A 21,664-nucleotide genomic window follows, 5' to 3' on the forward strand; every position below is an offset into this window, starting at 1 on the left:
CTGCAGCACTGAGGGTCCTCTTGCACTGGCAAGAAGAGGAGAGGAAATGCTGGATGTACTGGAGAGCTGTGCTGTTGGTTCAGAGTAGGTAGGGCTGTCTGTGTTGTGCAGTGGCTTAATTCACCTGATCTCTTTTTCCACATGTCCAATAAGTGCAAGAGAAATTTACTTGCTGTGTGTTAGTGTGAGTGTTGCTGTAAATGGGAAGGTTGCACACAAAATCATCCAGAGAAGTAACTCAAGATACCAAGTCCAAATCTCCATCAAGTGACTAGATTGCTGACTTGCTCCTTTATGGCTCCCAGCATGCTCTGTAGTAGGGACTGGAGGTCATTTCTTGCCTTGCTACTCACATCAAACCAGAGATGGAAGGAGTGATATTACTGGCAGCAAAGGATTAAAATCTTTTGATAGCTAGGCATGTTTGGGAGACTCCTTTGCATATGCCTTGCCTGTTTTACCTCCTCTCACATGCTTTTAGAGCATCTGTCCTCTGTTGAATTAGGAACATCTCTTATCCCATTGCATATGCAAGTCCTGTATCCCTCATAGAGATAGCTCACTATGGTGTATCTGTTTGGATCATTACTTTGTCTCTTTTTCCTAAGCTTAGATGGTTGAGTAACAAGCGTATATAAGTAGGCTTTGTGTGTATTTGTGCCATTTAAATATTTGTCTGTGGTGTTTTTCATTTGTGGTATTCGTATGTTTGCAGTATAGATGATATCTTGTTTGTGATTTTGCTCATATTTGTGTTGTTTTTCTCTGTTGTGTGCTGTTTGTGTTGGTGTTTTTTGCATTCATTGTATAAGTGCTCATGTCTACACTTACAAAGAGTGGTGGATATAAATTGTGCCACTACTTCTTCAGGTTCCTATCTCTTCATTAAAACAACTCTTTCATTGGCTTTCATCCCATCCTCATCACCCCACAAGAGCAAGCATCCATCCCACAGCCTTCTTGGACATTGAGTATTTAAAATTGTTGCCACCTGTTTCCCGAGCAGTGTGGGAGGCAGGGAGGTGGCTAATTGCACATCTGGGGTCCTTGGGAGTTGCAGCTCCTTGCACTGGTGCTCCCTGGAGTGCTGCACTTGCTGACACAAGTTCTCCTGTTGTTCTTGGCAGCTCTTTGCATCCCAGGCTCAGAGCCTGCTGCTCATGACGACAGTGGCCATGCCAGTGTTCAGCAAGAAGAACGAGACGGTGAGTGAGGCAGAGGCAGCAGAACTTTGTGGGACTCTAAAGCCAAAGGGCCTCTGAAAAAACATTCAGCCATTAGGGAAGGCAGCAGAGCTCTGGCAGGGTGGATGGGTGGTCATTTATCTGTCAGAGTGATAGTCTGTGATTTCTTTAAAATAGCCCTTAAATATGACGCTTCTTCTTTTATCCCTTCCATTTTCAAACCAAGACTAGTTTACAGATCCTGAAATTTCAGGCTGGAAGAGATCATTACCTTGTCTAGTCTGTATTTTATTGCAGACCTTTACATCTCACATAGATGAGCCAAATATCCTGGTTTTGGCAAAAGCATCGTTGAAGAAAGGCATCCAGGCCCAAGCTCTCTCCATCATGGTTTCTAACTCTTTGTGAAAAACTGGTGTCTAAATTCTGCTTTTATTTGTCTGACCTCACCTTCCTGTCATAATGGCTTCCTCAGATTAAAAAGCCTGTACCCTTTAGTAAGTTCTCATGGGAAGCATCTTCTACACTGCCATAAAATCAAACCTGTCTATCTTGATAAGATTAAAAAGGTTGAATTATTTCGATGATTTGATAAGGGCATTTCCTCTGGGGTTAGAAACCCTTTAGACACTCTTTTCTGTAGCATTTCTAATTTCTCAGCATCCTTTTAAAATGGAGAATGGTACCTTATCAGTGCTGTACAAGGGATAAATTCTTCCTCCAGGTCCTACAAGTGCCTGTGTGCCTTCTCCACCTGGGGCTGACTGTAGCCTGCGTTAGCACAGCCCTGCAGTGGGAGCCTGTGTGTATTTTTTCCATAGTGCTCTCCAGATGCTTATTTAAAAACCAGATCCCCATGTCATGGAGAGGGGATTTCCTTTTTTCTGGGTTAACAGTTTTTTATTTGGCATTTGATTTATTTGGCCCAATTTATCAACCTATTCATGTCGGTTTGCGTTATTTTCTTGACCTTATTGGTATTTACACATACTGAATGCAGGGGTTTGCCCTTAAAACTCGTTTTCAGTGATTTTATGTTACTTCTGAATCACAGTAGTAAATACTGACTAGTGTTGTGTAGAAATGCTCTTCTCCATAAACACTTCTATGAAGTTTTTGAAGTATATTAATTGGTTTTGAATAACCACTTTCACACAGGCCTAGAGGGGATGGATGGGATAGAAACTACTAGGAAGACAATAATGTGTTTTCAGGTATAAAACTACCCAGGTTTTGCTTCTGAAAATGCATTCTCCTTTGTGTTAAAGCGATCCCATGGCATTCTTCTCGGTGTGGTGGGCTCTGATGTACCACTGAGGGAGTTGCTAAAACTTGCTCCACGCTACAAGGTAAGACTGAGATAATGCAGTTGGTTCCTTTGCACAGCAGAGTCACTACTCACACTTCCATGGGCATGACTGAAAAATCACTTCTCTTGCTCTGTAGGAAAAACTGTGAGCCTGAGGGAAGAGTTGTTGGATGTAGTGGTGTGTGGTTTCCATGTAGCACATATGAAATCATTTACTACAAGCTTGTAGGCTGCTTCAGCAACACGAGGACTGGGTGATCCAGTAGGTTGGCAAAAGGTCATGGAACCTTTGCATCCTGATGGTCACCAACCTAAATCCCTCAGAGATGACAGCCTATATTAGAAGAATTGAAGTTTTATATTCAGTTCCCAGTGGACAAGAGCTGCCATGCCAGCTGGCAAAAAATGTACTCGTTTCACTGTCAATATTCTTAGCAGAAAAGCTGAGGGCTGAATGGATTATGGAGAGCCAACTCTCCTGTCATGCCTAGAGGTTCCTTTCTCCAGATCAGCATGATGGTTTCTTGGCAGGACAGTGTACAGAAAGTTGGCTCTCACTCATTTTGTGCTGTACCTGGATAGAGTATTTGCTCTCCAGAATTGTTAGTCAAAAAACTTTCCATTAGCCCTATGCTCAGTGTATCATAAAAAAAACTGTTCATCCATAGGAAATTCCCCCAGAGATGCACTGTTTGGTTTGGTTTCTGCTGCAAATTCCAGGCAGTGACCCTTTGTTCAGTCAGGCTGCACAGCAGGAGACAACGAGCACATCCAAGGACCACCCTGAAATCTGGCAATCTGAGCCAACATTTCAAGTTTTTGTTTTCTCTTCAATAACTATCAGACAACTACTACCAGTGAGGCAGTTGTCCAAAATCTGATTGCTGAAGCCTCACAGGACTGAAAGTGCTGTCAGAAGCTGTGAATTTCTGTGGTGCTTCCAGACATGGATGCAGGGCAGACCATTAACAGGCAGCTGTAGGAAGTGATCCTGCAGACAACCCTGCAACTGTGAGTGTCAGGGTGCCTGCACTCAGGCATGCAAAGCTGCCTGCTTTAGGTCCATTTTTTATATGATTTCTGTATAAGAATAATGCCTTTTTATGTCCCTTTCCCCATATCACTCAAAGGACAGATATACAATAATTTTTTTTCTTCTGGGCTAAGGAGGGTCACTGTTCTTTCCTCCAAGCAGTGCCAGGAAAGGAGGGGGAAAAATTTGGATTTCATTATATCAGCAGCAGGACATATCTTCTCAGAAACTCCTCTAACTCCAAACCCGTTTGGAAACCTAGGGTCCTCCCTGGTACATGGGCTCCAAAAGGACCAGTTCCAGCATTCCAGACCTCTGGAGCTTATATATTAATGATTGTGCTTTTAGTGGGCTGGGAAGTTTCAGCTTTAATGGGCCAAAAAATAAATTTGCTGATCCAGTGTCTTGTTTTCATTCTTGCCACACTGAGTTAAGCCAAGTGTGTTTTTCAAAAAACTGCTTCACATAGAGATAGTGCAAGGTTTTGGTCTGGGATGTGTGAAATACAGAATTGATTCCCTGAATGCACAGACAGACTGTAAATTAGTTACCTCCTCAATTCCCTACCTTATCCCTCCAGGATTGTCTCTGTAGGAATAGAGTTGGAACATTTTTTTTAAGATAAAACAACAATGAATAAAGTTTCTCCTTGAGACACCTCATGTTTTGGCCAGCACAGGCTATCTGCAGGTTTTTAGCAACTCAGGGTGTAGCTGGAATTTGCATTATATATGGGCTTGAGCTGAGTAACTCCTCTCTTGGAAATTTCTCACAGATCAGGTCAGCCAGTGTCTGCTCTTATTAGATTATGCTATTCCTTAAAAAGCATTTTAAAACTACAGCATTCCCAATCATTGCCCATTTCCAGTGCCTCTCTGCTGTGGAGAGCTCAGTCTGCCTCTGGGTGCTGATTGTCCATGCTGACAATCAGGGTGTAGGAGGGAATATTTTTCTGAATGTGCACACAAACCAACTACCTGCACATCCTTTTGTGCATCCTAGCACAGACAGAGCAGACAAATACCTGCTTTGGGATGGATTCCATTTTCTGCTGGTCAATACCTTTAAAAGGAAAATATTTCTCAATATTGATGGTGCCTGGGTGTGATCAGCACTGTTTATTGTAATGCCTCTTTCTGCAGCTGGGTGTCCATGGCTACGCCTTCCTGAACACCAACAACGGCTACATCCTTTCACACCCTGACCTCCGTCCCTTGGTACGTGGAGCTGTGCATCTGAGAACCTTTGCTGGCTTGAACACAGGGACTTTCAGTGCTGCTTCTGATTCCTTTGGGGTTTTTGGGCTGTGAAGGCCACCAGCTCTGACATACAGGCACCCAGGAACAGGAGGGCCAACTGGCCTCAGTGCTGAGATGTCCAGCACGGGATGATTTTACATTTCAGACAGATTCTGGTCAGCCAAAATCTACCTGCTGTTCAGCACAAATCTACCTGCTGGTCAGCACAAATCTGCCTGCTGGTCAGCCCAGACCCACCTGCTGGTCAGCCCAAATCTACCTGCTGGTGAGCACAAACCCACCTGCTCACAGCTATAAGCACTAGTGTGGTCACCACAAGAGAAAGCTCCTGTGAAGCCCCATGGTGGCCCTGTCTTCAGAAACGCAGCTTTGGCCAGGGTCACCACAGGCACATTAAACCATATGTCCTTACATTGTCCAAACCATTTATCATCAATACACTTTCAATTAACCTTCCTCTCTATTTCCTAGTATCAAAAACAATAACTAACTGTCATCATCATTTCATAACCGCCCCAAAACAAACTAACCCTAGAACTAACCCCCCCTAAAAAAACCAAACAAAAATATAAATCATGATCATTAATCATCAACCGATCATCCACCAAATTTTACGTTCTTGTAAACGTAGAGTGTGTGAAGAGAAGGGACACGCCGTGTTTCCAGGGCGGGGCAAGGCAAAGCCAGGCAAGGGCGGTGCTTTATTTTTCCACCGTCAATTGGCCTCTCCCAGTCTGATTCACGCCTTCTCCCTCACCCGGAGATTAGTGGAATAGCCCTCTTGCGTCAATTAGTTCTAGGTGAAAAGTCTCCTGTGAGTGGCGTCAAAGCCTGACTCCCATCAGAAAAGATCTCCTGCTGGAATTATAATGTTAATGGGATTATACTCTTAGCTGCAGGGAAAAAACTGATTTCCTGCAGGCAGGGTGTTGCACTGATCTGTTTAGGGGAAGGAGGCCACAGCCTTTGCCTGTAAGTTTAGCTGTGTTGCCCTCTGCACAAATTCTGCCTCCCTAGTCAGAGAAGAAACGAGACACCCCTATTTTTCAAATTACACACCAATTCTTAAAGGGTTGGTTTAGGAAGTGATCTAGCTAGTTACTTGAATATTTTTTCTTTCTTTTTCTTTTTTTTTTTTTTAATTCCAGTATAAAGAAGGAAAGAAACTGAAGCCTAAGCCGAACTACAACAGCGTAGATCTTTCAGAAGTGGAGTGGGAAGACCAGGATGAAATAGTGAGTGTCAGAAAGTGGATTTAGCCTCTTGTAGCACGTTCTTTCTACTACTTTGTGTGCCTGTATGTAAGGTGTGGGGGCCACTCCTGCTGTTTTTCTGTGCCTCATTGGCTCTGACTAACAGAGAAGGATGGTTTACAAGAGGAGAAAGCATGAAGCTCCCCTGCCAAGTGCTTGTCTTCCTTCCCAGTATGAGTTTTCCTTCTCATGGAACAAAGAAGGAGAAGTGCTGGGAGGAGGAAGGAAGCACTTTGGAGGATGCTCCAGGGAGCCAGCCTATGTGTACAAGGCCTAATGGTGCCTTAATACAAAGCCAGAGCAGGTTAGGAGTGTGGCAGTGCCCTGTGATGTCACCCACACGTGCAGTATGTGAGATACAGCTGAAGCCATTCCATTAACAAGATCAGGAACAAGGAGTACATTCATCAAGAGACTAAAGCTTGCAGTCACTAATGGTAATAAACACAGAGGATAAAGGACTTGGGAAAAACAAAGTCCAGAAACCACCTTGGTGCACAGGTGTGGAGTTGCTGAAAGCAGTAACTGACCAGAGGGAAAAGATTAAAAAAAGAAAGCCAAACCCTTTTCTATTGTCTTTTGAGCAAAATTATTAACAAGTGATAAAGAAGAAACAGTGTACACCTGTAACAGCTGCACACTGCTGCTTTGCACATCTAGGACCCCAGATAAAATGAGAATATAGAGAGGTTCCTCTGTGGCTGGAACCACAGAGGAATTATTTTACTCAGGACTAAGCGGAAATAGATACTTAAATGACTAAGATAAGAACTGAATGTGGAGTAAGATAGAATTAGCTGTGAGACACATGCTTCTGGATTACAGGGGAGACTGCTGAGATAAACAGATCTGATGCTTACAGATATCCACTTAAACAGGCAGGACAAACAGAGCAGCAAGAGGATCAAAGTAGCTACTGCCGCTAGTGTAGGCCAAGTATAAAGGCAGCATCAAAGGAGTTTGGGAGGTGGAAGAGTGGCAAATTGAGAAAGGGAACACAGCAGAACCATGTAATGTGGTAAGCAAGACAAAAATAAGAGGTCTTACAGGCAGTGGAACCACCAAGATACAAGTTGCCAGCAGCTGTGTTGTAAGTTCACTGATCTCTTATAGGACTTCACTCCCATTGCAGTTTTCTCTCTCACTGGAGCCACTTTTTGAGCTATACCTCTTTGCCTAGTTTGCTATTAAAAAAAATAATAATCCAGGAAATGAAAGAAATCTGCTTTGCTCTCATATTTATTTGGCTAGTGGGCTCCTGACCAAGTCAGTCTGACCAAGTGACACTGATACCTGAATGCAAATACAATACCAAGTGTAAGGTTTCTGTCCATAGGCAATCAGAGTAAAACTAGCCAGGGGACAAAAAATCATGAAACCAGCATGAGAAACAAAAGCCACTTTGTCTCCCTGTACTGCATCTTCCAAAAGAAAGAAAGATTGCAGTCACAGAGGGTGCAGAGACATTCAGTGACGTGAGCAATATCTGCAGTGTGACTTCAGCAAGTCTAGAGGCTCTCAAGATACACCCACTGCAGCAGAAAGCTGCCAACATTTCAACACTCATATTTGTAGCTATGGTATTAGATCAATGACAGACTCCACATCAGTTGCAGTATAATCTCAGCAATGCTGATAAGCAGCACATTCAGGCTGGAAAAATATGCCCAAGTGCTAATGATGTGTAATACAGCAAAAAGAAATCCAGGAGAGGCAAGTTGGCATTGTCTGAAAAACGCCAACTGATGCACAATGGTGCAACCTGCAGCAAGGGTTTGGGCTTGTCTGTAAAGCAGCACAGGGGTATTCATAGTGTGAGAGGAAAAAGGAGAAGGGTCAGGGTCTGGAGGGGAGTGGCTGAGGTCTCTTGGTCTGTTCAGCCAGGAGGAGGCTGAGGGGAGACCTCACTGCAGTTACAGCTTTCCTGAGAGAGGGAGAGGAGGGGCAGGCACTGATCTCCTCTCCGTGGTGACAGTGACAGGACCCGAGGGAATGGCCTGAAGCTGTGCCAGGGCACGTTTAGGTTGGGTATTATCAGGAAAAGGTTTTTCCCCCAGAGGGTGGCTGAGCACTGAAAGCTCGCCAGGGCAGTGGGCACAGCACAGCCTGCCAGAGCTCAAGGAGTGTTTGGACAATGCTCTCAGGCACAGGGTGTGATTCTTGGGAATGATGCTGTGCAGGGCCAGGAGTTGCACTTGCTGATCTTTGTTTCTAATTCAGGATATTCTATAATTCTAAACCCAGAACCCATAGCAAGTCCTGCAGGCTGTCAGACCAGAACAGAGATTATGCTGAGGCTCTGGAAGAAGGTCAAACACTCTTAGCCAAAAAGGAGTAATAGTACCAGTCAGTGTTTTCATTTCCAAGATGTGGGCCTTGGGAAACATGAGCTTCATATTCTAGGTCTGTAAATAACCCACATCAAACAGCCATAATAAACAAAACTGTGGTCTTGTAAAGCCAGTGCAGTTGAGACTGGCTAGCACCTGAATGGAGGCCTGTTTCTGGAAGTAAGGAAACAATTTGTGAATGAGTAAGCTACTTCCCACCTATTTTTTTCTATCCAGCCTGAAGCAATAGACTTGATATGCTGTGGCAGGCTGGACCTGAAGTCAAAGCCACTGTACTTGTGGAAAAATTTCCTGGATCTTTCTTGCAAGGGGCTGGGAGTCACTGTGAAAATTACATTTTACCTTTGGAACCTGGGTTGAGTAAAGTGGTCTTCTCACTGCCTACCCTGCTCTCATATAGTCTTGCTTTACTGTGCTAAACAGCTGCCTTGCTGCCCCTCAGAAGTGGTGCTGAATACAGCCTATAATTTATAAATCAGTTTTAAAAATGTCAAAGATCTTTGGATTCAGTCTGAGGGAGTGAGGGAGTTAGTGAGTTTCTCAGTTTTCTCCTCTTCCAGGCTCTCAAAGCACTGTGCTAATGAATTTCTGGCTGCCAAACAGTGAAGTCTGTAACTGGGACTGGCAATTTCATAGATTCCAGATCTTTTATTTTTGCTCAAAGACATATCAAGAAGCTTTCAGGATAAACTATTACTATTCTGTATCACTTACCAGCTTGACTGTCCAAGGATTCTGATCACTGCAAACAGGATTTCTGTTTAAAAGAAGCAAGACAGAGCTGGGGAGGGGAGCCAATTGTGATTCTTTCTGCCAGCCCCTGTGTGTTAATTACAAGTGGCTTTGTTAATTCCTGCTGGGTCCTGCTTGGAGACACTAACAGCAAATTTGTTCACCTCTGCAGCTGAGAAGTGCTATGATCAATGGGGAAACAGGCTACCTCTCCATGGATGTGAAGGTCCCTGTGGACAAAGGGGTAAGAAATTATCCTTCTGTTCAGGTCACCCAGGGGAGTGGATGGGAAGTGGATGCTGAAAAACCACAAGGGATGTGGTTTTCAACATTCAGCATTCCTGAGTGTGAGGATTTCATTGTTTCACCACATATATAACCCATGTGCTAAAGACATACAAGGGAACATCATTAGAAGTGCTTGTTACACCTACCAACATTCTGCTCTCAGAAAGGTACTGGGAACATCTGTCAGCTCCCTGCTTTGTCCAGGCAAAGCCAAAAAGCATGTTGGTCATTGTTTATAGGGCTGTGAAATGAATCAGACATCTTCAAGAGTTAGAATAGGGGAAGACCATGCTGAACTGACTTAGGCAGAAGGAGATTTGGAGACTGTTTTGCTACCCTCTTTCCCTACCCAAAACCACTCATGAAAACTTTGTCCCTCACTTCATCAGAATGTGATTCCCTTTATCCAGGTCCAGGATTAAATTTCTATGCAAATATTTGCAGATGTTTTATGAAAAGTCCTAGAGAAATGAAGACTTTTGAATGCTCCCTACCAGCTCTAGGGCAGGGTTATAGATCTTCCTTTGGAATCAGTGCAAAATTATCTCGTACATTTATGTTCACTGGTACTTTTTCATTTGCATTTATTTAACTCTCTCGAAGATTTTGGCTTTCATCATTTCCTGTTAGGAAGTATTCCAGAGTCCTGCAAGTTACACTGCCCAGAAGTCTTCTATATTTCAGGAAAATTTTCCGTCCTTTATAGAGAGCATTTTTTTTTTCAGTGGCTTGCTGAACTGTTCCCATGCTAAGCCACAGTCAGCATTAATTCCAGCAAACCAAATGCTCACAGCCACTGCTGAAATGGGGCCATTTCCTAATGAAGACACCCCTCTGTTTCCTCTGAATGGTTGTCCTGCTAGATCTTGTCACTACTTTTTTTTTTCTCTCTATCCCTGATGTTTGTAATTCCCATGGACCTGTTGATGGCTTTGCTTTTCTTCTCCTGAGCATTGCTAACATCTGCATTCAAAATATTTGACACTTTTCAGCTATTATGATTGTTCCTGTTGACTCTGCTGTCATTTCTGGTGCTCAAGTACCACAGCTTCACTGAATTATGAGACTGTTTCCCTGTTGCTCTGCACAGAGCAGCTATTCTCTGCAGTAGGATATTTCTGAATAGGGAGCCCCCAATCTCCTTTCTGCTGTCCCTTCAATTTTTTTCTCCCTCCCACAACTGCACTGGAACTGCCGCCCTCAATTCTGTGTTTCTTAGCTATTTTTTCCAGTTGCCATTTTTCCACATGAAACCCACTTCTCCTTTCCATCCAGCCTTTCTAATTTTAAGGGCTGTTGAGACACTTTTTTCAGTATGCAGAGAAATGTTCTGTTTTGTCTTACAGATAGATCCCTGTACAGAAGGGCTGCTAAGGCAGAGTCTGTTCCTCCCATTAGATTTGCTTCCCTCCATGGCCTGTTGTTTACTGTTTCTTTCTGTTTACAGTTCTGCAGTTGGTTCTCCCTCTATATCTTATTTAAGCCCACTTTAACTGATTTTTTGGAATAAAAGTTCATGAGAAGCTGTTTCAAATACTTTATATAAACTCAAATATATTGAATGACCTTTATTTCTTTCATCCATTATCTTAGTTATTCCATCAGAAAAATAATCAAGGTTTTAGAGTAAGATCTATTCTTTGTAGGTCTAGATTGGTTCTTTTTCTAGTTTAACCCCTTTGTGCACCCTCAATAACACTTCTTCTGAGTCATCCAGTGATATCTTTTAGTTCAATATTTTAGAGACATCCTTTCTCTCCCCTAACCAGGGGAAAAAGAAGATAACAAAAAGTAGCCTTGGTAAAGAGATATTATTTGTTCCATACTGCAGATCCGAAACCTTTTGAAGCACAACAGAGGACTGAGGCTGTGACAATTTTACTATTATCAGAATACACATGGAGTGGAAACCAGCAGTGAAGCTTAGTAATTCCCACTTGTACTCCGCTAGCTGATGAGGCAGAGCAGCACTGAAACAAAGAAAGTGCTGACAGAGCCTTGAAACAAATAGAATGAGGCACCCAGACTGTGGAGAGAAGACCTGGGTGAAGGGGATAGAAATGATTCTGTCAGCCATGTAAATGTCAATACCCCACATAGATTTCAGGAGGGTATCAAGAACAGAGTGAGATAGAGAGGAAAAAAACAAGGAGCAAATACAGGAGGCAGTTGTTAGGGAGTTCTAGGGGCAGAAATGCCTTCTCTTGCAGCTTGAGTACAGAAGGGCTGTGACTGTGAAAGCAGAAGAGAGAGGACACGGGTGGAAGTTGTGGCAAACCTCTGGTAATGGCAACAGCCAGGCCTGGATGCCTAGCACAGCATCCAGTCTGGAAATCTGTGTGTTCCCAGACGGCAGGGGATGGCAGTCAGCCATCCTGTCCCTGTGCCAGCATGCCCATGTTCTCCTCCCTTGAGCCCTGCTATGCAGCAAAGTTCTTCCTGATCATCCTCACCCCTACTTGGCTCAGGGGTGGCTCTACTGCTTTTCCATGCCATGGATAAGGGCTGGTACCTCCAGCTGTCTTGGGGCTGCCTGAGCACTCACCAGAACAGGGGCAGGTCAGGGGAAAAAAGGAGGAGCAGAACAAGGCCTGCTAAAGGAAAGGGTCTCAGGGTAGTGACCAGGTCTTTTCCATGCCTCCCTGCCTCCATCATCAGATCAGACAGGCAAAAAAGGGAGGGTTAACACTTTTCATACCACCCACAGCTACCAAAACACCACCAAGTGATATTCTTTGAGGGTATCACAGCCCTTTTTGAAGATCTTGCACATTAAGAGAAATAACTTCATGGAAAGGGTTATTTAAAAATTGGAATGGACCGCCCAGGGAGGCGGTGGAGTCACCATCCCTGGAGGTGTTCAAGAAGGGCCTGGATGTGGCACTTAGTGCTATGGTCTGTTTGACAAGGTGGTGATAGTTCAAAGGATGGGCTTGGTGATCTCAGAGGTCTTTTCCAGCCTCAGTGATTCTGTGTGGTCTTGGCCCAGCAGAAGACCCTGTTCAGCAGTACAGTTGCAATGCATGGAGAGAGAGGGAGGAAAGGGGTTAAGCCACCTGCCACCTCCTCACCTACCAATATCCTGAATGCCCATCACACCTAATGATATCCCCCATCCCTGTCAGCACAGTGAGCACAAGCTTGGTGCACACTGTGGAGCTGGAGCCCTCGGTGCCTCACTCCTCACTCCACTTCCAGGGCTGCTCAGCTCGAGCAGGTTAGAGCAGGCATGACTTTCCCTGGGGAACACTGAGTTTTCTGTGTTCCCTCCCCTGTCTCCCACACACATCCTCTCACCTCGTTCTCAGACTGGGTCTAGGATTTTAAACATATTAGGGTTCATATACTGGTATAAGGCTTGGATAGAAACTTTCCAGAAACTTTTCTCCTTTGGAAAAGCGTTCCACTGAAATCAACACTTTCCTACAGGAAAAGGCCAGTCTGGCAAACAGATGAAGTTCTGAGGCAGCTTTCAATAATCTGAAATGTCTTCAGTTGAAATGTCAGTCTGAAAAAAATATTTGCGTGCGAATCAAAATGGCTTGGATTTGAAACAGCACTTTTTTTCCAAATTGAAAATGTAAATTTTTTTTAAACTGATTTTTTTAAACGAAATTGGAATATGCTAATGTTTTGTCCCACTTTGGTGTGAAAGCAAATGTCAGGAATATCAGCATTTCCCACAGGAGTGGGGAGACTTGGCCCTGGCTGCCCACCCACGCAGAGGATAGGTTTGCCATTCTGCCTCTACTTCAACTCCACTCCTCCCTATCTGCCCCTGAGCCCCCCTCCTGCTGGAGATGATGATGATGATGATGATGATGTGCAAAGCTGTCAGGGTTGCTGTGTCTAGCAGAAGAGCAGCAGGGCCCCAGCACATGTGCTTGGAGGGGGCGAAAGGGAGGGCAGCTTCCTCCCAGCCCTTCCTGCAGCCGGTGCAGGAGCCCTAGAACAAAGAAAGGTTTATCTGCAGCCCTTGTTGGAAAGATAGAGTGGCTGCCTGGATCCTAAAAGTCTCAAGGTGCTGGATATGCTGAATACTGCACATTCATGCCAGCCTCCAGCCCTAGCAGGGTGTGAGGTGTTGGTTTTGCTCAGCCCTGGGAGCATTATCCCAGGCCCCCATCCCACTATGCCCTTGCTCTGTCAGAGGGTCTCTCTTATTCATTCATTCTCTTATTTCAGAAACGAGTTCTCTTCCTCACCAACGATTATTTCTTCACGGACATCAGTGGCACACCCTTCAGGTGAGCAAGGACTTGTGGCACCAATAGAGTGTACCAGAAGTCTGATCAGGGACAGCAGATCAGTCCCTTCTCTTCATAAATATTGCTGCAAGTCATGAGTAGAGCAGTAGGAATAAATGACTTCTTTGTTCCTGTTGCCATTAAAATATTATTTGGGGTCAATTCAAAAGGAATATTATGATTTACCTGAAATTCAGAGTCTGACAGCTATACCTTAGGTAAAGCATGTTGTTTTATTTCAGAGAAATGAGACAGCTTAAATTTTCATTTCCACTGAATATGGTATATGGTACTGGTGTATGGCTTTAAAAAAACCTCAACATTGTTATACACTGAAAATTATAAAACAACAGATAACAAATGAAGGAAATTGTGAGGGGGAGGAGAGGGAGGTGGGTGTTGGTTTTTCCCCCGCTGAAATGGTTTGAAACTGGCAGAGATTTGAGAAATGTTATCATTGACCTGAACCTACAGTGTTGGCCAAAAAAATTGTCACCAGCAATGCCTCATAACTCTGCAGACAGGTTCCTTAGCCCCCTGTGCTGAAATCGGATCTCACTTAATCCTCTTCCGATGATGTTCTTTTCTTTAATAGCTGTGGAGGGAGTTAATGTCATTAAGGGTTGTAACTGCAGGCAATGACACCTCTCCTTGCTGACAAGCCCTCTGTTTTCCCTCTTGCCTGCAGCCTGGGTGTTGTGCTGTCCAGGGGCCACGGGGAGTACATCCTGCTGGGGAACACTTCAGTGGAAGAAGGTAGGTTAATCTGAAAGGGACAGGGGAGCTACTCTAAATGTCACCAGTTCTCCTTCAGAGCCTCTATGTGTCTGTCTGCTTCCTCACTGAATACTCCACGTACTCTCTGGTTTCAGGTTTGCATGACCTGCTCCAGCCAGACCTGTCTTTAGCAAATGAATGGTAAGTGGAAGAAATCCTGTCAGTGATACAGGACTTTGTCATGATGTTTGGGCAAAGTTCCCAGCAATCTGGTTTGAGTTCACCACCCTCTGTGGCCTAGGGAAAAAGTGGTGTTCGGGTGCTGTACCTGCAAAGACCTGATTGTCTCCAGGCAATTGACTTTCCCCTCTTCCTTTGGGAGATCCCACCAAGACCTGGCACATTCCTCTCCTAAGAAACAGCTGAGATTTATCCTCAGTCTGCTGTGCTCACACTTTTGTTCCTCCTCACATTGCTCAGAATTGTCTTACAAAACCTACACTATGTGAGACCTTTTAGGCAATTTTGTTGCAAGCTTGGTGAGAGATTGAAATGCTTTTTTAAATCCTAGTTTATTTTTGGTTGGCATCCTTCTGAACTGTGCCTAGACCTAACTTCTAGTGAACACGGAGGTGATTTATGACCCACATTTCAATAGCAAGCAGAACTTACAGTTTTGCTTGGTTTGGATATGAAACAGGGTGAAGCACGGCACTTTCCATTTATTGCTGTGAGGTTTGGGGTTTTCATGAACCCAACATTCAGTCCCACTCAGTCACATGAACCCAGGCTGTATCAAAGCCAAAATAACTATATTCAAGCAGCCCTGCACCCCTTCTCACCTCTCATTACGCTGTCAAGTTTCACAAGCAGCACATTTGAGACACAAACAGCGACTTCTCCTTCTTCTACTCCTGACTTCAGGTGTCAGCTTACCACACTTTACATATTCATTTCTCTTAGACTTTTCTCATAAATCACTCCTTTCAGCCCCTTTATGAGTGTTAATACTCTCTTACAACCCCTTCCTCTCCCTTGTCCTGACAATGGAGCAGTCAAAATTGGAAGCAGGATTAGAAGACTGGTTTCTTTTATAGCACAGAGCATTTCTAATACATTCTTTCACTCCTCCCAAAACTGTGTCCTGAGGCTCCTGCAGTTCTGTCCCCATGGGACAGCTTTTGTTGTCACCGTATCTCACTGGAAGATCATTCCTCGTTGCACACTTTGTTCCTCTGTCTCTTAGTTTTTCTGCTCCTAGTCTGGTCTCATGTTGCACATGACCCTCTGCTTTTCAGGTCTCTCCATCACACTGTTATTGTCTACACAGGTACATGTACACATCTTACACAACATAACACAGGAAACTGCTGGCAGGATTTGGAACAGCTCAGTTGTGTTGTGAGCTGATGCTGGAGAGCACAGCAACCCTGCTGAGCACAGCAGTCAGGTTAATTGGTGTTTGGTTTAGTGGCAGCGTTTGACTTACAGCCACACTGTTAGATTTAGTGTGGGCACAACATGCAGCAATGTAAAAGTAAAGACTTTGCAGACCAAGGTTTCTTGCTGACTTTCTTTTCACAGTTATTATCATCCAGGAGCCTTTGTTTGACTATGGTTTCTCTTTGCCCTTTTGGATTTGTTCTCCCCTTCTCACCAGGATTTACTGCATCACCGACATTGATCCCGACCACCGGAAGCTCAGCCAGCTGGAGGCTGTGATCCGTTTCCTCACTGGAGAGGAGCCTGACCTGGAATGTGAGTCCCAGGCACTGAAAGTGCCCTGCTGGGGGCTTCCTGTACCCATCACAAGGGAGAGGGGACTGTGACAAACTGATTGGTCTCAGACTGAGCCCCTGTGGCACTTGCTTACACAGGCAGGACTGAACTCAAGCCCAGATTAATTCACAAGTGGGAATGAGCTGAGGATCCACCCCCTTGTCTCCATCAGAGGATTTTTTTCCATTTCAAAGCTGACACATAACTCAGCCTTATTGGAGGTCTCAGCACAAGAAATACTGGAAAGTGGAAGGCTTGAATGGAGCAGTGCACACCAAGTTTAAGACAGACTGAGTGGCCTAGAGGGGACAATGGCAGGAAGAGCCAGGAAAAGTGCTGAGACAACTCAGTTTCTCAGAAACACCAGGCATCATGCTCCAAGGGCTCACGGTGCCCTCTGGAGAGATGGGTTTTTTCCAGAACAAGGATTATTAATTTTGTTTTCCAAGCACAACAGGTAACTGATCCAAGAGAAAAAAATGGTTACAGGATTATTATCTTTCCTGCTCCCCCTGCTGCTCATCCCTTGCACCAGGTCCCATTCTCCTGCAGCTGATACAGCACCACTGAAGAGTGGGATCTCTGTGGGGCAGAGATGGCCTGCTGTGCACGGGAATTCCTTACAGCAGTTTGGTTTTAGGATGTCCTTCAGCCCCCTTAGCTCTGCCAAGTACAAGCTTTTGTATGTAAGGCTGCACCTCAGAGGCACAAACCTTTGGCACAAGGATGGGAATCTCTTAAAAGCAAAATCAACTGTGATCCAGTAATCCTTCCTCTCTTGCACAATGTGAGCAGAGCCCTCCTGGCTGTCCTTGGAGTAGGCTGGAAAGAGGAGATGTATGCTTTGAAGAGGCCAGGAAGGAGAAAAGTTTCAGGAGAGCTGACTTGGAGAAATATGCAGGCTTAGAAGTGTTGTGGAGAAAAAACAAATATGATTTGAACACATGAATCCTAGACATGGGGGGGCCTCAAGAGGGAAAGGTCTCATGGTGGGGTCTGATTTTGAAGCTTGAATAACAACTATGGAGAGAAGGATCCTGAAATCTGTGGCAAAGAAATTTGGGAGAACTTGAGCTAAAACATTAAGGGATACCTGGAACATCAACACAGAAAGTTTCAGTGCCAGAAACTGAAATGGTGGAGTGGCTCCACCTAGAGCAGCACTGAAAGGGGCATTTCTGGGACATGATGGTCACCATGTTCTCACAGATTAATGCAAGTAGGGCAATACAGAAACAAAGCAGGTCAAATAAATGGGGTTCTGGGGCATGTCATTTAGCACATGACAATACCTTGAACTTTCCTAATCACTTCTTAGCTCCAGTGCAAAGTGGATTAGACTGGTAGCCTGGACTGTCTTGAGCATCTGGTGAAAACCAGGACAGGAAAATGTTTTGTGACTCACAGGAAGGAAGGAGGGCGAACAGAGAAGCAAGTGAGCAAAGGGACAGAGTAGAGACCATTCGAAAGTCTCTAGTGGTTTTGAGGGAAGCTACATGACTGGAAGGTGTTGGCTGGTATCCTCTCTACAGGATGCCCAGAGGAAAGGTCAAGGCAGGGATTTGAGGCAAAGGCTGCGGACAGCCTGCTCAATGAAGGAGTCCAGTGACAGTCTAATCAATAACTTCATTTGCAAGCCTCTCACTTGCCCACACTTGTTTGGGCACCACACTTCCTCAGAGTTGGCAGGGGAACTGGTCTGATGATTATAGACATTAGAAAGAAATTATGCATGGAAAGGGTGATCAGTTTTTGCAACAGCTGCCCAGGGAGGTGGTGGAGTCACCATCCCTGGAGGTGTTTACGGAAAGACTGGACATGGCACTCAGTGCCGTGGTTTGGTTAAGCTGGTGGTGTTGGGTCATAGGTTGGACTTGATGATATCAGAGGTCTTTTCCAACCTCATTGTTCTGTAATTCTGTGATCTTGGCTGTAACATCTGCTCCTGTGTTTTCCACCACCCAGGGTGTTAGGACCTCTTCTCTGCCCTGTAATGAGAGGCCTCTTTTTTGTGCCACATTGATCCACTGTCCTGGACAGGCAGATGCTCCTTACCAAGGGACTCCCTAAAACATCTAGGGAAAAACATGTCTTTCTCTCCTGATTTTTTTTGTTCTTTTTTCTCCTTAGGTGATGAGGAGTTGGTCCAGGAAGTGCTGTTTGATGCAGTGGTCACTGCCCCCATGGAGGCCTACTGGACAACACTGGCCCTCAACATGTCCTTGTAAGTGTAGGAGACATGAATATGGATAGAACACTGCTGTGGGTTTATGCAGTGCCTGAAATAGTCACAAACTTCTGCACAGCACACAAGAAACTGTAGAAATAGCTTAAAAAGCTGATAGAAATAGCTCAATGGCTTTAGAAATAGCTTGGAAAGTGTCTCTCAGGAGTCAACGCCAGTAAGCTGGGCCTCCTTGGGAGAGTCTTTAGTGTGGTGAGGGTTTTTCTAGTGGAGAAAAGAGAGATTGGTATTGTCTCTATTGGTGGTACCTCCAGATTGAACCTCAGGAAGATAGTGGATAGACTCGTTTCATTAAACAACTTTGTATTTTGTTATTTCCAGTGAGGCACCTGTTGCTTGTGGTGTCTTGTATCATGTCACACAGATCTTCTTTCAGCAGACAACGTGCTGCTTACTGATACACATGGTCACTGGGCTCCTGTCCCAGTTCCTTGCATCCCTACACAAAGAGAAGCTGAGCCAGTGACAATCCTGCTAGGACACACAATTATCAGCACAGCTTTTAAATAGCTACACCAACACACCCTCTTTAGTCACATCCTGCTTCCTTGGCCACTCTCTGCATCGCTGATCCAGCCATTCTCCTTCTGCAGTTCCTTTCCTGCACTTCAGCCTCATGAGAGGAGCCTGGAGCAGAGCTAGCAGGGGCAGAGGACCTTATGACCTACTAAAAAAAGAATATAATACGCAGATTTCAAAGGTTTAAATCTGAGCACAAGTCTTAAACCTGCCAGTTGTCCCCTGTTGCCATGAGCAGGGAGGAGCCACTATCTCTCCTGGTGTAAAGGGTTATATTGCAAATGAAGTTGGGACCAGGTCTCCAGATGTGGCTTCAAATTGAAAGGCCCTCACCCTGGATCATTGCTGTTCTGATGAGAACTGTTTGCTTCTGCTTGTGTATTTCTGTTCCACAGGGATACTGAGGCAGGCATTGAGATGGCGTTTCTGGGCACTCGGGCTGGGCTCATGAGGAGTGCCCTGTATGTGGGCTCTGAGAAGATTTCCAACAAGTAAGTCCCTAAGCTGCATTACAGGGTTTCTGTCAGTGTCTCTGAAGGGCCAGCATGAAATCACCACCAGCCTTAGAAATGCTTTTGGGGAGACAGAATGGAAAGGAGCAACACCTTAATGGCATTAATGCTGATTCACAGAATCAGAGTAGGGGGCCTTTGTCTTCCTCTGGTCCTTTTGAGTTTTTCTTAAAATACTCTCCCAAAGTGCATTCATTTGAATGAAACCTTTCAACCATTCCCTGACTTCAGTCAGCTGACACAGAAAATGCCTACAGTTACTCCATATCCCCAGGACCATTTTGCAGTGCAAAGGCTCTGCACTCCAGTGCCCCAACAACATTCCAGCTTGGCTGTGTTTGATCTTTGTCTCAATTCCTCTCCCAGATTTATGCTGGTCTGCCTCTCACGCTGCCCACATGGCAGCAGCATCCCAGTGCCTTGCAGTGAGGCGTTAAGCGATGTGACTGACATCTGTCACATCCCATTCACTCCCTTGTCCTCTCCCTCAAGGCAGAAGGATGTGTGCACTGAAGGGTTTTGACACGGAAAGGGTAGTTTGCATTCTGTTGCATTTTGGATATGCGTGCTGCTGTAGGAAAGGACAGGTCACAGAGGCACACCAGCAGATGGAACAGAAAGGGACCATGTGAGTGGTGGTCATTAGCTTCTCAGCAGCTGTTTCACTGTCCCCAAGTTCCCCAAACATGAGTCCCACCCTCCAGCTCTGCTGTGCCTGAAAGGTGACACCCTTCATGTGTTTGAAGCAGTCTGAACAACCCAGAGTAGTCAGTCTCTGGCAAGAAGGGAGAAATGCTGTGTGCTGCAGGAGGTTAATGTGATGATTCCCACTGCTCATCAGGAGCAGCGTTCAGTGCTTCAAACAGTCACAGTCACCACACTGCAGTGGCAGACCCCACATATCTCACAGGAGGAGCTTCTGGAATCCCCTGAAAGGAAGGAATCGTAAATGATGAATTATTATGTCAAAATATACAGCAAAACAAGAGTCTGAAAACAAAGGGATTTGCCAGGCGAGCTGTATGAACCTCCAGGGAAACAAATGACCTAATTTTCATGAGGTCTCGCCTGAGCACCCACTGCCTGTTTTGTCATGCTCCCAGGACACATCCTCTTGCCTTCAGAAGCATCTCTTTGCTCAAGCACTTCTGTTCCTGCCTCTCTGGGAACCACAGAATCATAGAATTTGTTAAGGGATTGGAATGGACCTTTAAGATTATCTGTTCCCAACCCACTCTGCCATGGGAGGTACACCTCCCATAGACTTAAGTTGCTTAAGGCATTATCCAACCTGGCCTTGAACACTGCTGGGGCATCCACAACCTCCTTTAGCAACCTGTTCTGGCTATCTTACCTAAATTTCCCCTCTTTCAGTCTGTACCCATTTCTCCTTGCCCTATCACTGCAGTTCCTAACAGAGTCACTCTCCAGCTTCCCAGTAGCCCCCCTTCAGATACTGGAAGGTTGCTATGAGGTCTTTCTGTGAGCATCTCCTGGAGACATGAGGATTTACACACAGTTCCATAACCTAATGTTTGGGGTGCGTGGTTTGTTTTTGTAGGAGACTGCCTAATCCCCTTTCCTCGCCTGTTCCCCATCCCCTGCGGTAACTAATGGCCACAAGCGCCTGTGCTTCCCTCGCCCACCTGCTGGCCCCGCACTGCGGCGCTGCTCGCGGGGTGCCGTTCCCGGTAACCCTTCCGTGCTGCCCGCTTCCCTCCGGCCCTGCCCGCTTCCCTCCGGCCCTGCCCGGCCCTCAGAGCCTGCGGGCGGCCGGGCCGCGCCTCCCGCCCGGGGCCGCCGCCGCGGGCCTGGCCCGGGCCAACAGCGGCACCTGGCGGCGGCCGCGGGAGGCGCGGCGGGCGCGGCCGCCCTCAGGAGCGAGGGAGAGCCCGGCCCTGCCCCGGGGGGACAGCGGCGACACCGCCTGCCCTCGCCCGTGGAAAAACCCCGGGTGGAGAGGTGCGGGCGATGCGCCCGGCCGCAGGTGTCCCGCTGCGTTGCCCTGAGGAGGGCTCCGTGAGCAACGTGTTCTCTCCCGGCAGGAAATTCCTGACACAGAAGGACAAGGAAAGCATCTTCACTATGGACCACTTCCCTCTGTGGTACCGCAGGGCGGCCGAGCATCCCCCCGGCAGCTTCATCTACAGCATTGTCTCAGAGGATGATTCAGGTAATCCCAATTTAAACACAGAGCAGAGGGAAAGAGAAAAAAAGCTTTTCGCACCTTGCATCC

General features: G+C 45.7%; 1 protein-coding gene across 1 annotated transcript in view; it reads left to right on the forward strand.

Moving 5' to 3' along the window:
* The window catches only part of CACNA2D4 (calcium voltage-gated channel auxiliary subunit alpha2delta 4), a 120,203-nt gene that overhangs the window by 30,714 nt on the left and 67,825 nt on the right, over positions 1-21,664 (forward strand). Inside the window, exons 14-25 of the mRNA XM_030959925.1 lie at positions 1,128-1,205; positions 2,453-2,533; positions 4,669-4,743; positions 5,934-6,020; positions 9,294-9,365; positions 13,595-13,656; positions 14,345-14,412; positions 14,529-14,574; positions 16,034-16,131; positions 18,283-18,376; positions 19,312-19,407; positions 21,474-21,582. Coding sequence (XP_030815785.1) covers positions 1,128-1,205; positions 2,453-2,533; positions 4,669-4,743; positions 5,934-6,020; positions 9,294-9,365; positions 13,595-13,656; positions 14,345-14,412; positions 14,529-14,574; positions 16,034-16,131; positions 18,283-18,376; positions 19,312-19,407; positions 21,474-21,582 — 966 coding nt within the window. The remainder of the gene's footprint in view (positions 1-1,127; positions 1,206-2,452; positions 2,534-4,668; positions 4,744-5,933; positions 6,021-9,293; positions 9,366-13,594; positions 13,657-14,344; positions 14,413-14,528; positions 14,575-16,033; positions 16,132-18,282; positions 18,377-19,311; positions 19,408-21,473; positions 21,583-21,664) is intronic.

The sequence above is a fragment of the Camarhynchus parvulus genome, chromosome 1A (genome assembly GCF_901933205.1).
Source record: "Camarhynchus parvulus chromosome 1A, STF_HiC, whole genome shotgun sequence".
In the NCBI taxonomy this organism is placed as follows: Eukaryota; Metazoa; Chordata; class Aves; order Passeriformes; family Thraupidae; genus Camarhynchus; species Camarhynchus parvulus.